Below are 17,736 nucleotides of genomic sequence, written 5' to 3'. Positions count from 1 at the left end.
ATGGGAAGCCATGTAGTTTTACAATACCATCCAGGACCACTTTGGCTAGAGTGGGTGCGTCATGGAGGCCTTTGAGTGGAAAAAAGTGCGCCATCTTGGAGAACAAGTCCACGACTACCAGGATGGTGTTAAACCCTTGACTCGGAGGTAGGTCAGTGAGGAAGTCGAGGGAAAGAGTGTGCCAGGGAGTGGGCGGAATGTATAAAGGTTGCAGGAGACCGGATGGTTTTTGTTTTTGCGACTTGTTTTGCGCACAGACTCCGCAAGACTGAACATATTGGATGACATCCTTACACCAGGCAGGCCACCAGAAGTTCTGTTTTACCTTGGCTAGTGTCTTGGTGATTCCAGGGTGCCCTTCGATCAGGAAATCATGATAACTAGCAGAAAAGTGTTGTTTTAAGTTTTTGGTGGGTACATACAACTGATCTTTAAAAAAAGGGTAAGTGATCTTTAACGGAATATTTTTCTTCTTGCGCTTGCCATGCGAGGAAGGCATCTGGGTTCATGGTTCGTTGAATCTCATCTCTCAGTTCAATTTGGGTTAAGGCCGTAGTGAGGCCCAAAAGCTTGTCTTCCGGTATGATGGGGACTGGATCTGGGGGCGTATATACCAAATGATCAGTGCCTGTACAAGAGAGTGCGTCAGCTTTTCCATTCTTGACCCCTGGTCGAAAAGTGATGACAGTCGTATTCGGCGAAGAAAAGGGCCCACCGCAATTGGCGTGAAGACTGGGCTTTAGCTGTCTTGAGGTATTGCAGGTTTCGGTGGTCTGTGATAACTGTAATGGTGTGTCTGGCCCCCAGAAGGTAGTGCCGCCAGGCCTTAAAGGCGGATTTGATCGCCAAGAGTTCTTTGTCCGTGATGGCATAATTCATCTCCGGGGGAGAGAATTTCTTCGACCAAAAGGCCACTGGATGTAGCTGGCCTGTTACTGGACCTCTTTGCGAGAGGACAGCTCCCATCGCTACGCTGGAAGCGTCTGTTTCCACGATATAAGGAAGAGCAGGGCGCGGATGTCGCAGTATTGGCGCAGAGGTGAACCTTTTCTTGAGTTCCTGAAAAGCTTTCTCTGCTTCTTCGGTCCAGGCACATTTTTTGTTATTTTTTCTTAGCAATATGGTGATTGGGTCTACGACCTGTGAGAAGTCTGGTATGAACCGGCGATAGAAGTTTGCAAAGCCCAACATGCTCTGTACCCCTTTTACTAACGTTGGTGATGGCCATTTCAAAACGGCGTCCACTTTATGCAGGTCCATTCTGATGCCTCCTGGAGTAAGAATAAAACCCAGAAACTCAACTTCGGTGACGTGAAAAAAGCACTTCTCCAGCTTTGCATATAAACGATGTTCCCGGAGCTTGGAGAGGACTGAACGGACGTGCTTGAGGTGATCCTGTTTTGAAGTTGAGTACACTAAGATATCATCTATGTACACTAGGGTGCAGACATCAATTAACTCTCTCAAAATGTAATTCATAAAATACTGAAACGCTGTAGGTGCGTTGCATAACCCAAAGGACATGACTTGATATTCGAACAAACCATATTTGGTGCGGAAAGCAGTTTTCCATTCGTCTCCGCTTCTAACCCGCACCAGGTGGTATGCTCCTCGAAGGTCCAGTTTGGTGTTAATTTGGGCATCTTTGACCTGGTCCAGCATTTCTGGGATGAGCGGCAAGGGGTAATGGTTCTTTACAGTGATCTGGTTTAATGCGCGGTAGTCAATACAGGTTCATAGGTCCCCTTCTTTTTTCGGTACGAAGAACAAAGAACTAGCTGCAGGGGACTTGGATGGTCGGATGAATCCATTTGCGAGGTACTGGTCTAATTAAGCCTTCAGATGAAGGTTTTCCGGTTCTGTGAGAGCATAGATTCTGCCGCAAGGAACCTGAGCACCGGGAACAAGGTCGCTCTGGCAGTTATAGGGCCTGTGCGGCGGCAGCGTGTTTGCTTGGTCCTTCTGGAAAACATCCTGGAAATCTTGGTATTCCTCAGGCAAGGTACTAGTCACTCCCAAAGCTGCCACTTCAGGAGTCGTAGAGATACTGAAAGCAGGTTTCTGTTCTTGGTACTTGGCTGGAGCGCAGTCGCTGGGAAAGGTTCATTTTCTTGCCCGCCAGTCAATCAAAGGGTTGTGAGCAACTAACCATGGCATCCCTAGTATGAGCCAGAATTGAGGTGCCTTGATGAGATCGAACGAAATAAGTTCCCGATGTCTATCCTGGCACAGCAAGATTATCTCGGCTGTCCGCTGGGTTACGGGTCCGGAAGCGATTTCGGTCCATCCACCGTGGTTACCTTGTCTGTAGTCGGCTTGGAACACAGGGGAAGCCCCATCTCTGCAGCTAGGTCCTGATCTATATAATTCCCAACTGCTCTGCTGTCGATGTATGCTTCAATGGCATGCATTCTTGACGACCGTTGGTTATTGATTAAGATCACCGGAATTGCAAAGTGTGAGGTTGGTGGCTCTTTTCCCTCACTCGACAAACTGACCTCTACGTTTGCCGAGCTGGGCAGTTTCCCGACTGACACTCCTTCTCTTCATCTTTTTCCGTGGCTCCAACGATCTTCCTCAGAGGTTTCACTGGGCAGTCCTTCAGGAAATGCCCCGACTTTCCGCAGTACAGACATAGTTGTTGTCTCCTTTTATCTCGCTCTTGTTTTGTTAGTGGGGGTCGTACCCCTCAGATTTGCATGGGCTCCACAGTATTTTCTTGCACTCAAGTTACATTGTCTCTAGGTCGTACGTACACTGGCCGAGGGTTCATTTTAGAACGGTCTGCTTTTCGGGCTTGCAACTGGTGGTCCAGTTGCACAACCAAGTCTATGAATTCAGAACAATCTCTGGGAGGATTAACCACTTGAGCTAGAACGTCTTTTAATTCGCCTCGTAAGCCCCGATGAAACAACGTGGTTCTTTTGTTTTCAGGCCACCTAGCTTCAGAAACCAATTGGTTGAAAGTCGCGATGTACGTTAACAAATCCCGATTCCCCTGTTGGAGGGAAAGGAGTTCATTGTCCACAGCTTGTTCTCGGGTATGGCGAGCAAAGAGTTGTTCCATTTCCCTCTGAAAGTCTCCAAAGATATGTAATAAAGGGTCATCATGGGACACCAATGGTACCGACCAATTTGTGGCGCTGCCACTTAGGTATGATAAAACAAAGGCTACCCGGGCTTGGTCATTTGGGAATGCTCCAGGCCTGCAAAGAAAATTAAGGTGACACTGATTCATGAAAGCTATGTATTTTCATGGATCACCAGCAAACCTCTCCGGTGGTGCCAAAGGAACTGTCCCTGGTAACACAACTTGTACTGGAGTAGAGACAGTGGATGACATGCTAGGAGTTTGCATCGGTGGGTTGTTCCCAGGTAGAGGCATCTGACCCGCTTGTGATTGCAAGACTTGCCTGCTGATATCTTCGGTACGCTCTTTAGTCACCAATAAGTCTCTCCGGAGAGCGTTAGTCTCCTGTCTGGTAGAGTGAACCTCGGCACAAAGTTCTCCCAACAATTGGGCCAATTGGTCTAATTCTGATGTTTCCATGGCACCAGGTGGATTGGTTTGGCAGTCTTCGCGTTCTGTTACGCTCACCTGGTATCCACGGGGACGCCACCCAGCTACGGGGACTCTGGTGCCCTTCTCAGCCGCTCCCAGGTGTAATCAGCGGGGAAGTTCTGCCTGGAAAACAGGTGGGCATTGTTCAAGACTGGGCAACTAGGGTAAGAGCCTCCCAACACCCCGTATGCCCGCAGCCCCTCCCCAGATCTTTCCTCACCTTGTTATGGGTTTTGGCGTGGTCTCCGTCCTGCCTTCTTGGCAGGGGCGCGTGTCCTTTGTGGGCGAGTGCGATCTAGTTACTTCACTGATGCGGCCCATTACAGTCTTTCAGGTAGGTCTTATTACTGTTATACTGTATGCCTTTCTTGGATTTAATAATGTCTTTTCTCTCTCCTTAGGTGTGCAGAAGTTTGCTGTGGAATGTTGGTTGAATTTGGACTCACCGGCAGGTGATAGTGCTTTGAGAGCACCTTGATGCGGTAAGTAGGCGCCATGCGCAGCGCTATGATGCCTTGCCTTTGCTAACCTGTTGTCTTTTGTTCCCGTAGGTTGCGGTGCTCACCCAGAGCAAGAAGTCCCAAGGCGGTACTGGTCGATGGGCGACTCGAGAGGTAAGCTGCTGGCACAATTGTAAATGTCTAATGTCTTGTTTCTCTCCTTTTGCAAATCCGATGGTCCGGGAGGCTCACTGTTCCTTGGATGCTGTTTGCAGGAGCAGAGGGCAGCTAGCGGTGGAATCACAGGTAAGCTGCTGCTATTAACGATGTCCCTTTTGTTTTTCAGGTGCTGTTCTTCCGAGGTTCGCAGATGCTGCTAAACACGATGAGCGTCACGTTGCAGGATTGCAAAGTAACGCGAAGCGTGTTATCCAAGTCGGGTGTGGTTTCAATAGCATCAAGAAAGTAGTCCAGGTAAAATAGTCCCTAGGCTACCACACCCAAAACACTATACCGCATAGCTTGGTTCCAAGGAGCCAAGCTATGTAGATGCCTCCATGTTGACTGGCATTGAAATAAAGTAGTTCCCAAGCACAAGTCTTCATTAAGTATGAGCCTGGCGCCAAAGGCGCCAGGACTGGCCCCAAGAGGGCCTAGGCAAAGGATGCCTAAGCTTGTTGGGGGCCCGAGCCGAGACCCTTCCTGGCCCATGGACCTGCCGCGGGGGTTTCAGGAAGTGGATCGTGACAGCATCCAGGGCAGATCCTGAACTGTTTGCCGGGAGTCAAGCTTCCCTTCTCCTGGGCCATGTTCTTCTCGTCCACGAGGTAGGCCTCAAACTTCTGGAATCCACCAAGAAGTGTAACTCGACGAAAACATCACCCTTGAGGGGCGTCCGAAACGGGTCCCTGTTGATCGGAAGTAGAAACGGTGGAGCTTGAGGCTCGATTAAACCGAAAAATGAGATAAATCCCTTTGTAAAAGCTCGAGAGCTATAGCACGAGGACTCCCAACACTTGAGCGTGCAGTAAAAATCTGAAGATGGCTGCCAGGGGCGGGGCTTAGGGAGAGGGCAGTCATTGGCTGGGGGCAGTATGACCCAGAGACCAGTGATTGGTTACTACTAAGAAAGACAGATCAGAAACAAAACTGATACTGATTTTTTCTTTACCGAGGATTCCCAGCCTGACGACAGGGAATATTCATGAGCATGTGAATCCATGCCAGACCCCATGCTGTAGAACTGGGGTGTCCATAGCATACACCTCCACCTCAACGTCATCATTATTATTATCCCCCTCATCCTCTTCGTCATAGGACTGACTATCTTCCTGATATTCATCTGTGTCTACATGCATGTCATAAAGATCTGCAGGGATCCGTGACTTTTTGGCAGTAGACGTATCATAAGGATCGGAAGAGATGAGAGATCTTTTCCCTAATGGTTGGGATGATTGACAGGGCTGAGAAGTGGTAGCCTGATCAGTGGGAGGTGTATTTTGTAAGCTCTCAAAGGCTTGCGGGTGCTCTTCAAAGAAGTTAGCAAAGAAAGGCATTCTGGACATTACCCTATCAATGTCCTGAGCTGACCATTTGGCTGAACTGGGAACAATGCCTGGGCAAGGAACAGCAGATGTAGGCAGGCCTTTATTGTGTAGGCCTTCATTTAAAGTGCCCTTACTATCTTCCTGTAAGGTAGCTATGTCAGGGGTAGGCCATGCACTCTGAGGTGTCACGATTCCTGCCCCTCATGTCCCCAGCCCTCCAAGATGTTAGGCTGGAGCCAGGCCACGATCACCTACATGACCCTCAAGGACCTCTCCATCCCTCCAAAGACCCACTTGGAGTCAGACTTGGCGCTTGTGGCACTAGACTCACTCACTCCCATAGGATAACATTGGGGATTGGACTTGTAGTGCATTGGTGGGGACAAGATGGATGCCTCCACATATTTTCGTTCCCAGAACTGCATATGCAGTCTAGTCTTTTGGGTGCGGTTCAGCCCAGAGACACCTGGGATACCAAGAGACTACTTAAGCCACGCCCAGGCTGAGAAACATGCTTTGTGTTTTCTGCACCTGCAGCGTGACACGCACCGTGTTCGGATTGGTCTCGGTAGGCCTGCATCTTTCTTCTGCGCTCAGCTCCTGCAAGAACAAGAACACCGTTAGGAACAGCCTTACCTTGCGGCGCTTCTGCCCATCATTCATCGCTTCCTCTGTTCTGCAGGCATCTTCGGCGGTGTCATTCCCATCCCGGCACGCCGCTTCCTAAGGAAAAGGGAAAAGAACAGAAAAAGGCATTAATAAGCATTCAGCAAACCTTTGCTTATTTTTAAAGACTGTTTGAGCTTCAAACGCTTACCTGAATCCCAGCCGCTCTGGGGGAAGTCTGTCTCCGGAACTTCTCATCCATCTGCAAGAGGGAAAAGACACTCCAGGTTAGCGTGGAAACATCTAGAGGCGCTGCATACCGCGCTTACTCACCGCATTTCTTCTTCATAACCGGCATCCACGCTGAAAACGTTGCAGCACCTAAAAGACATAGAAAAAGAACTCAGTTCAATACAAATACAAAAGGGTCGCATCGCGCATCGCGCTCTCACTCACCTTCAGCGCTACTCATCTCAGCAGCACGTCGCCATCCCCGGACGCCAGCCATCATCTAAGGAGGAAAGGAACGAAGTTAGAGAACTGTTCAAAAGACTCATTATATTTACCTGTCGGACTCTTGCCAGTGAAGTAACTCGGCAGCAACGAGCCCGCATCAATCAACGCGCACCTGTGCTGAAAGCAGGAGGGAGAGCAAACTTTCCAAGAAAACAGGGCCCAGACTCCAGTCGAGTAGACTCCAGGGAAGGGTTTGAAGTCGTAAGAGGTCAGAACAGGCTGAGTGACGTTCCCGTGGATAACAGGTGAGCGTTACATGAGGTTTATCCTTAGGTTTGTGCTTAAGGACTTATCCTTGTCTTTGTGGGACTTATCCTTGTCTTTTTGTTTATCCTTATGATCAAAGCTCTTACAGGAAGATTTTTCGGAACTAGGAGTAGTTTTCGACGACACAGGTCGAGTTTCGGTATTGGGAAGGGCCTTCGCCGCGTCCTTTGACATTCGGCGGTTGGGATGGTGTTCCGCCGCGTCTTTCAACGTTTGGTAGATGAGGATTTATAGACTTTTGGGCCCTGTCATGGGGCAACTGATTCTTGGGAGTGCCCAGAGGACAGCGAATCCGCAGATCTGCCCCTAGATGCCGAATCTCGGCATGTGCTTGACACATCGCCGCTGGGTATGTGTTTAGCATGGGGAGATTAGGTGCTCTTGCCGCCGGCTGTATTCCCCACAACAGAGCTGCCGGCCGGTCTTCCAGGGTCGGGGGCTAGCACTGGGGAACGTGGAGGTTCCCTGTTACCCTCTCTGTCCGAAAGGACGACGTAGCTGCTGTCACTGAAGGCTCCAACCACGCCCATGGCGGCCTCGGCCTGCATGGCGTAATGGGCCCAGCGTTTTGTCCTACGATCTTTAAGGGTCTTGGGTCGAAAGACCTTGCAAGCCCGACAGTGCCCTTCGTTGTGGTCCCGATTAAGACACAGGTTACACACCTTGTGCTTATCGATCCACGGAAATTCTTTGTTATAGGATGGGCAAAATTTGAAAGGTGTCCTATCCATGATTTGGGCATGCAGGAGGACAACAAAAGGGAAGGGGAGGAGAAATACATTGTGATATGACTGCCCCCCACTCTCCCTACTGTAAGAGCCTAGGCCTGTTGGGCCTTCCAAGGCTAAAAGAATCAGCTGAAGTTTCTTCGTCCGACGGTTCGTCTGGTCCTTCGATTGTTGATGTTTCACCACATCGAGACACGACAGTCGAAAAAAGGAGAGGCAGAGTAACTATTTTGAAACTTTGATAAAGTCAATGGCGTTAGCCGAAATTGCATTCCGCAATAAGCGACCACTCACGATGGCGGAAAAAAACTATCTGAGGGACCTCGACGCATGAAGGACCATGGGTACAGTGGACCTCACACTAGGGAAAGTATTACTGGCACGCCCTGTTGATGCCCCTTTTCGAATTTCGAAAACAACTATAATACTCTGCAGCTTCCACTAGATGTCGGCCTAGGAATAGCATGGGATCTAAGCAAATTCCACAAGCCTCAGAAATATATATATGTCTGTGTTATATATGGTTTTGTGTAGCAATACCTACCTGTGATGCTTACATGTCTGCTGTGTAACTTAAGTCCTAATAAATAACTATATTTGTATCTACTTCCTGTATGACCTAATTTATTGCTATAGTTCTGTGTGGACTCATTGTAGCCCTAAACAACTCTTGCACTTTCCTGAGAGTAAGCCTTGACTGCTCGCCTACTTTACTTTATACCTTGATTGGGTTTTGGCTAGTGTCTACCCAATTTACCATGAATAGGGACTCCACCCCAAAATCTTCCCACTAGGGCTGACCCTCCGTTAAATGGTCCAGCAATCTAAACAGAGTCAAATATGGAGTCAATTGAAATCCAATACCCATAAGGTCTGGGGGAGACTAGGCACTCATGGGAGAAATTTAAAGAATTACAACAGTAGGAAAAGCCAGACCAAGAGGAGAGGGAGTGTTTATTTCTCGAATTGCTATTTTGTTAGACTGAAGTTATAGACTAGGTCCATGTTCACCCATCTCGTAAGGTGAAAACTCAACTCTCTGTTCTATTTCTAGAAGATGAATTCTCTCTTCTTGACCTGCACTCTTACCACCATTGGTTTTGTTCACTTAAGCAACAACTGAGCAAGCTTTTGTAACCAGACATTCAAACATAGCTTTTTAGCACAAGGTGTCACACTCTGTAGATTACAGCCCATGATCCCCTTACCTGTAAATGCTAAGCAACACAATATAAATGTTGACAGAAACAATATATGTGCCTACCTGTCTTCGATATTCCAATATGGGATCATATACTTTCCAGCCATTGTCCTGAAAAACCTCTTTGTATTCAAATGCAAATAATGGCTGCAGAGTAAAGCAATGAATACATTTAGAGTATTTCTTATTTTGGCAGACATTCCAATGCAAACATTAAACATTTACTTGTGTAGTGTATTTTAAATAATGAAATTCCAGCTGGTTGAACTCATCTCTTGTTCATCATACTTATCAGAATACTCCTTTCTGATGTATAAATCCTTAAGTGTGCACATAAAGTAAGTTTCATATGTTTAACATTCATTTCATCATGCAAAACAATGCTGCAATAACATTTCAGAAAAAATTGCTTATGTTGTTGATGCAACAATAGATCTTCCTAAACCTTCAAGTTAGAGTTCTCAAAAAAAGTGCACTTCTCAAAAAATCTCATTGCAGAAATTGTGAATAAATCAATAATCATACGTAAATACAACATGACTGGTCTATGTGGTTTGAATCAGTGAGCTTTCAATAAAGGTACCATATAACGCTGTCTTTCATTTACAAATAGTATATGAAATATCGTTTACAAATCTCCAGATCCGCAACCGCACCTCATTGCACCAAGTTCCTTGCTTTCCCAAATGCAAGTTAGAGTTGCAAAAAGTAAGAAACCCAGTCCAAAGCATGGCAAGATTTTCAGGTGCCTTGTATCATCAAAAAAGACACAGGTACTCCATGTGACTGCTAGCAGGAGCAATTGGTAAATAACCTTTTGCGACAGTTTTGCCAATCAGTATTCTGTGCCTGGCCTTTTATTGGTGATATGAATATGTACTAAAGATTCATTTCCTGCAGTTGAATGGTATACTCTTCGGACCATCAAATCACTGACTATGTCCCAATTCACCCAGATGGCGCTTTATGTAATTCTGCTAAGATATTCTATTTATTACAGAACAAGGTACCACATTCTCTATAATGGATTAGATTAACATTCCCTTAACCAAAGTGATGCCAATAATTCTAGAGGTAAGCACGATAAAATGTCCCATAAATATGACGCATCCAACTCTAAATCCACATTATAAGTCGTGGTTGACTGAGAACTACCCAACCTTGAACATAAAACCATGTTTTGGGTCCTTTGTAATTTGGTTAAATCATATTGCCTGCATGTGGTGCAATCAGGGCTCGGAATTGAGTGGAGCTTGGAGCTAGTTAGCTCCTGATTATAGCCAAGAGGAGCCTGGTTAGCTTGACACCAAAAGCTACCAGGTGCTACTTTTGGCTCCCCTGGCCAACTGATGCCAAACAAACACACCTACGTGAATGTGTGCATTTGGGACCATCTGTAAACAAACATTAGGACACATCTATAAAACATTTAAAAGCATGTGTGTTCATAAATAATGGGACACATTGATTTTGCATCTTATGTGGAATGAGATTTGCGTAAAGATATATACTAGCTCCTCGTTACCCCATAGTAGCTCCTGCTTACTGGTTAATGCAGGATACACCGGAGCTGCTTTTAGCTCCTGCATATCCAATCGTAATTTCGATGCCTGTGCAATCCCCACTATTTTCGCTTGATGGATATTTCACATTTATCCCCAGGTTTTTGTGACATTCTCTGTGAGAATCTAAATATGCCACTTTTTTTATTTAGATATTTTCAAAGGTAGTAGTTGTCCAGCCAAGTATACCTTTATTGTGATTCAATGGAAATACAGTTTTGAGAAAAGGTTTAGGAACCCCTTTGGAGTTTCACTTACTTTACATATTGCACAACTACAATGTTATATAACACTTCAATTTAAGCCCTGAAAAAGACAAATATTCCCTAATTAAACAAATGATACAAAAACATTATACTTGTCTTACAATTAACAAATGATTCACCATCCAATATCCATGTTTGAAAAATGAATGGGACACCTTAAAGCAGTACCTCGTGGTACAAATTTGAATAACATGAATTAAAGTAAGCCTTTTCTGTAACTGTTGCTGAATCTTTTACATCCGTTTTTAGGAATTTTCACCTCTTCCATCTCACAGAATTGCTTCAGTTTAGGGTTATGTGAGAGGTTCCTTGCACAAAAGGTTGCTTTGGCTCCTGCCACAACATTTTGTTGGGGGTTTAGATTTGAACTTTAACTAAGGCATTCCAAAACACTATTTCTTCTGCAGCAGTCATTCTTTTGTAGATCAGCTTCTATGTTTAGGATCATCATCTTGCTGCATGACCCACTTATGGTTCTGCTTCAGCTCGTGGATCAATGGCATAGCATTCTCTTCTAAAATCTTCTGATATACTGGAGAATGCAAAGGTTCTTCACCACAAGGACTACTGTACTCACAGTCCTAACTCTCCTTTTCTCTATACTAGTGAGACCCTGTCCTGCGAGATGGTACCAGAGCCATTTTTGCCCAGCAATACCCACTTCTTGAAATACAAAGATAAAGACCTGCATAAGGCAGAGCGCAGCAGTGTGTAGCTGTGTGTTCCGTGTTCGGTGTGCGGGGCTGCGGCGGTGAGCGTCAACATTCTTTGTATGCACCCATAAGATTGTACTTTTTGAACTTAATAACGATGTCTCGCAGATTTTTAGCCGATCCTCGGCCTTGCATTGCCTGAAAGACAGACTCCAAAGCTGCTCTCTAATTGTATCTGCCATGACTCTCCAGGCTCTTTGTCAGGAAGAGGCGAGTCATAGTGAAGTGTGCTCCATCCTTGGTTTTCGCATGCATATTTTGGCTTATTTTGATTTTGCTCCAACTCCGGACCCATGGAAAACAGCTGTTGCTGTTACGCTTTAAAGGCTTTTGTTCCAACACCCTCATTTCTGCCTAGTAGTATAACCAACTCCTCTGTGTGTACATCTGAGCAATTAAAGGGGTGGAAGTGTGCTCCTTGGTTACTCTTGTTGACTCCTTCTCACTTCATGTCTTTTTCATAACCCTTCCATAAAAACAAATATCACCACAGTGTGCAAGTAATCAGCATATTTATTAGCAGTGTTTACTCAAAGTGTGACTGTGAGCCAGGGTGCCTTTGAGCTCTCTGATAGGTCACAGTATTTGTGATTATTGTCTGGCGTTTATTATTGGATTAAGGAGTGCTGCTTCGTACTATGCTGGGTTTGCGTAGTGGTAAGAGCACGGTGTGTAAGTTGGCAATACCGGAAGATCATCTGGGAGGGGGGGTCCAGCATGTCGGAATAGCAGAAATCCTCGCCACTAGGGAATTCTAACGATGTACCATCTACCCTGGACTGTTCAATCTCAGTAACTCATGTTGACCCAGAGGACCTGACTGAACGTGTGGGATCCAACTTAATTTCTGATGTATCAATCTTGGCGCCTTTTGTGTCATCGGAATTCGCTAAAAGAGTTTGCCTCTCCTTAGGTCAGCGGTATTCAAACTGTGGGGCGCGGCCCCCCAGGGGTCCGCGGGTGCATCCCTGGGGGGCCCTGAGAGCTCGCATGAAATGTAAAAAAAAGTTGTTTTTTTTTAGATTGGAAGAAATGGGCAGGGGCGGCTCAAATGGTCGGGCTGAAGCATGAAACTGTCTCAGGCAACAATGAAAAAGTAGCCCACAGTTGTAAATGGATATTCATTCCTTTAGTCACAGACTGGGCCTCATTACAACTGTGGCGGTACGGTAACAGTGCCGGTAAGCTACCGGCACCGTTGCTACCGTACCGCCATAGTACGAGTTGTGCTTGCGGGTACCTGACAGCCTGCCAGGTCTGACCATCCACAGCTCGTCGGATGCACCGGCACCGTTATGCATCCGAGCTCCCCATTCCCATTGAGCACTATGGGGCTCAAAAGGGAATGGGAATGGGGATCTACCGATACCAGCACCCACGAAAGGGCAATTACCAGGACCGCCTAACTCGGCATGACCCGGTAATTGCCCATTTGCGAGTGCCGGACCCAGATGCAATGAGGCCCACTGCTTCAATAGTACCCAAGGGGGTGCTTTGTGTTAAAATGTAAGTAAATTGATATATATTCAGCAACAATGGTCAAAGTTCCTAACTGCATGGTGAAGTAACTCATCAAACTGGCCCACATTAGCCAAAATGGTGGCCCATTTTGACTGGCCCACACTAGCATTGGTAAAGGCATTGCCCTATAGGTCAGTCCGAGCATGGTGGCTCATCCATAATGGTGAGGGGACACCCACCCAGTGGCCCCTCACCCATTATGGAGGAGCTAAGGAGCCAACCCAGTGAAACAGTGAGCACTCCCTCAGCTGATTTTATTTTCAGTTGAGGGAGTGCTCCTGGGCTGGCTGAACTGTCAAATGGACTTTGACTGTTCAGTTCAGTTCCCCAGCCGCACATTCTCACTGAGCTATGCAAGGCTGGGGCGTTTTGCTTTGCCAGCTTTGTATAGCTCATTGAAAATGTTGGCTGGGACACTGCATGTCTGTATGTCCGAGGGGGACCTCCTGCGCCTCCTCGCACATACGGACAGAGCAGCCTGGAGTAGGGCGTTTCAGCACCCAAACGCAGGCCAATGCAGAAGGTACGTTTATGTTCATTTTTTTAATTTAACATGTGTATGGATGCGTGTATGCTTATGTTATGAGTGAGCGCGTGGTGATGGATGCTCGTGTGAATGATAGAGTGATTGCTGTATGAATGTGCAGCGCCTTGCATACACACACAATCATGTTGATTGTATTAGGCCCAGTGGGGCCCAGGGGACAGGGATGGTATCTTTTTACTGGACATCTATCACAGATGTCCAGTAAAAAATGTCATACCTATCCCCTGGCCCCCCAGCACCAATTGCAAACTGTTTGGCTATTTACCAATTTTTTTGTTAAAAGTATGCTCTACAATGCAACATTTTAACCCATTATTTAAAAATAATTCACAGGGGGAAACCCCCTGAACTCCCCTTTATTGGTTCGGGCTCCCTCACTATGCTCGGTCGCTATGGCATTTTTGGGGGAAATAGTTATGCCCCTCCACTTAAAAAAATCACCAGCCGCCACTGGCCCTCCGACTGTGTTGGGAACTGGATAGGGGGAACCCAGGAACTATGGGCGGAGCACAATGGCCGGGAACCATGGGATAGTGGTGTGAGCAGAGTGGGGAGAGCCCAGGGTGTGTGATGGGGTGGGGAAAGACCAGGGACTGGGTAGGAGTAGGATGAGGGAGCCCAGCGACCGTGATGGGAGCAGGTGACGGCGCGCAATACATACTGTCCATTTGGCATTTCTGGGGGGTCCCGGCCTGCCCAAATTTTGCTCAGGGGGACCACGGACAAAAAAGTTTGAAGACCACTGCCTTAGGTGGACCCATTATTCAACCTGCACATGGATTCCCATTTCTTCTACGAGGTATGGATGAAGTTAAACTTTACAAAGCTCCCCCTTACTTATCAGAATCGCCAAGTTTGGACGCAGGCAAGTTCTCTACTATCTGCCACGGTTTGCCTCCATTACCTGATGCCCACATTGTTTTCAATCAACCGGGGCCTGACGTAACATTTTGTTCATCTCCATTCTCGGAGGTGAGGCCTGTTGGTAATAACATGGGCCAGGTCCCTCAAGCCCAGGTAGAGCCCATAGTGGATGCTTTTTCATTTCCAGTTGTGAACTGGATTTTTGACACTATGGACCGGGGCCTCAATTTGAACATGTATGAACTAAGAGAGGTTCGCTCTTCTCTAAAAGACTTGCTAGCAAAAGTGAACTTTATTGAGGGTTTCATTGTGGCATTGAGCGCCCCGGGGGCCATTTGCAAAAATGGACTGTTTAGTGGCATTTAGACCTCAGCAAATTTAGCCTCTGTTGCAAGACAAACCTCCATGCTTGACTCTTCCTTTACTTCGAGTAAGGTTAACGAGCCGGGAGGTTTAGGGAAGGAAGTGGCTGCTAATTGTCAGACCGCTCCAGATGAACAAGTTACTTACCAACTGGAAACATTCTTTCGACTAGATGTTCCTCCAATGTATTCCACATCTTTAACATGTAATGTCCACAGCTATGATGCTTCGGAAGTTTTTCGGCAGAGGGCGTCCTTTGTCGATGGTGTTGGATCGATGTCCCTCGAAGGCCAACGTTGAGGGTGACGTTATCGGATGTTATAAGTAGGACGCACAGTGGACGTAGCCTCAGTTCATGTTTTTTCCCTCCACAATGTGTGCCATAACTGCACACCACGCCTCCATAACTGCAATAGCCTGGGAAATTCTTCAGAGGGGCAGGCTGGGAGGGTGATGTGGTATACGTTGGAGGAACATCCAGTCGAAAGAATGTTACCAGTTTGTAAGTAACTTGTTCTTCGAATTGATTGTGTCCTCCAACCTATTCCACATCTTTGACTGACACACTCCCAGAGCAGTATCCGTGAAGGGAGGAGGGGGAAGAAATTGGATATGCCCAATCAGATGGCAGAATAGAGCACTGCTTTACCAAAGTCCATATATTAACCATGGAAAGTATCCAGGGACTAATGCTTGACAAAGGTGTGGATGGAAGACCACGTTGCAGCATCACAAATATTTTTAACAGGAACTCCCCGTTGTAGGACTGTGGATGTAGCCACGCCCCTGGTGGAGTGAGCAAGCAAACCCTCAGGAGGGTCCTTGCCAGCCAATCTGTAACATTCAGCAATGGTGAGGATAATCCACCTGGACAAGGTCTGTTTGGTAACAGCCTGGCCCAATCGGTGTCCAGTGTATCCCACAAAAAGCTGGTCGTCCACTCTGACCCTGGACATACTAGAAATATAATATAAAAGCTCAAAGCTCTCCTAGGGTCCAACCCACAGAGTCTCTCTTCTTCCTTACCAGGATGAGGAGGATAGAAAGCAGGAAGTACCACCTTCTGGCTCAAATGAAACTCAGACACTACCTTAGGTAGAAAGGAAGGACGTACTCTTAGTACAACCCTATCCCTGTGGAACACAGTAAAGTGTGGCTTATATGAAAGTGCCTGCAACTCGCTCACTCTGCGAGCAGTAACTGCAATCAAGAAAACTGTCTTGAAGGTCAACAGTCTCAAAGGACAAGAGTGTAAAGGTTCAAACGGAGCACTCATCAACAATTTCAAGACTAGATTCAGATCCCAAACCGGCACCTGAAAAGGGGACGGCGGGAACACATTTGTGAGCCCTTTTAGAAACTGGGTAATCAAAGGAATCTTAAAATAAGAACATTCTTCAGACGAGCGCTTGAAAATAGACAGCGCTGCCAGGTAACCTTTAATGGTACCCACTTGAAGACACTTGTGGGCCAAAGAAAGCAAGAAAGAAAGAACCATCAGAATGGAACACTGAGAAGGATCGACATTGTGTCCTATGCACCAGTCGCAAAACGTATACCAACGGTACATGCATTTGGTTGCCGGATGCCTGTCCGAAAGCAACACCTCCATCATGTCATCCAGAGGTCCCAATCCTTATATCTCAACCTTTCAGAAACCAAACGTGAAGGTTGAGAGTCTTGACCTCTGGATGGAGACCTCAACCCCACCCCTCGCAAGAGAAGGTCCTCTCTGTGGGAAAGACGGCATGGAGGACAAATGGACATTTCTAGAAGGTCCGGGTACCACACGCTCCTAGCCCAATCCGGAGCAATTAGGTTCATGTGGGACCTGAACCTCTGGAACCTCCTTAGAACTTGAGGAATGAAGGGGACTGGAGGAAACGCGTACAGAAGTGTGAATGACCAATCCACGACAAACGCATCCCCTAAAGCTCCTCTCGGAGGAAATTCCCTTGAGCAATAGGTCTCGCACTTCCGGTTGGCACCGGTCACAAACAGATCCACTTGAGGGGTTCCCCAAAGGGCTAAGATCTCCTGAAGGACTTCCTGAGCCAACTCCCACTCGTGGGACATCGTGCTCTGCCTGCTCAGAGCATCCGCCGCCGCATTCTCCTCTCCGGCTAGATGAACTACCGAGAGTGAGATTCCCTGCTATATTGGCCAGAACCAGCGCTGCATCGCCTCCCTACACAGCGGGAGCGACCCTACACCCCCCTTTTTGTTGAGGTAATGCATGGCCAATGTGTTGTCCGTTATGATCGGGACACTCTTCCCGCGCACCAACGGCAGAAAAATCTTCAGGGCTAGCCTGATGGCTCTCAGCCCCAAAGGAATTATGTGAAGTCTGGACTCCGACAGAGACCAACGACCGCTGGCGGTCAGCTCGTTGGCATGAGCCCCCCATCCTGTGAGGGAAGCATCCCTCACTACTGTCACCTCTGGCCACGGCTGCCAATATGGCTCTCCCTTCATCAGATTCCCTTCGCTGGCCCACGACAGAAGATCCTGTGAGAGCGTGAGCAGAATCTGAAGGAGATCCGACATCTTGCCCGAGAACTGGGACCACTGCATCCTGAGGGCCCATTGAAGGGATCTCATCCGCAGTCTGGCCTCCGGCACCAGAAAAATGCAGGATGCCATGAGGCCGAGCAACCTTAAGAATTCGAAAGCTAGGAGACTCTGGGCACGTTGAAATTTGTCAACCATCTGGACAATGTGATGAGCCCTTACCTTGAGAGGCGAGCACTTCCCCAAGGATGTGTCCAACACAGCCCCGATATACTGGAGCTGTTGAGGTGTCATATGCGACTTCTTGAAATTGAGGGAGAAGCCCAGCTTGTGAAGGGAGTGGCAGGTGAGGCTGAGATGCTCCAAGGCCTCTTCCGGAGAACGCGCTCGGATCATCCAGTCATCCAGGAAGGGGTAGACGTGAATCCCCCCTCTCCTGAGATACACTGCCACCACCATCATGAGCTTGGTGAAGACCCTCAGGCGGGGGTCAACCCGAATGGCAGGACCCAAAACTGAAAG

The 17,736-nt window shown here is 47.4% G+C and overlaps 1 protein-coding gene across 10 annotated transcripts in view; it reads right to left on the bottom strand.

The window, feature by feature from the left end:
* MTMR2 (myotubularin related protein 2) overlaps positions 1-17,736 on the bottom strand; it is a 1,647,725-nt gene that overhangs the window by 1,173,389 nt on the left and 456,600 nt on the right. For all 10 annotated transcript variants that reach the window (XM_069639182.1, XM_069639183.1, XM_069639176.1 and 7 more), the window contains one exon: positions 8,931-9,014. In XM_069639182.1, the coding sequence (XP_069495283.1) occupies positions 8,931-9,014 (84 nt within the window). The remainder of the gene's footprint in view (positions 1-8,930; positions 9,015-17,736) is intronic.

Source organism: Ambystoma mexicanum, chromosome 7q (genome assembly GCF_040938575.1).
Source record: "Ambystoma mexicanum isolate Mex_15411 chromosome 7q, UKY_AmexF1_1, whole genome shotgun sequence".
Taxonomy (NCBI): domain Eukaryota; kingdom Metazoa; phylum Chordata; class Amphibia; order Caudata; family Ambystomatidae; genus Ambystoma; species Ambystoma mexicanum.
This window is presented reverse-complemented; position numbering and strand designations above follow the sequence as displayed.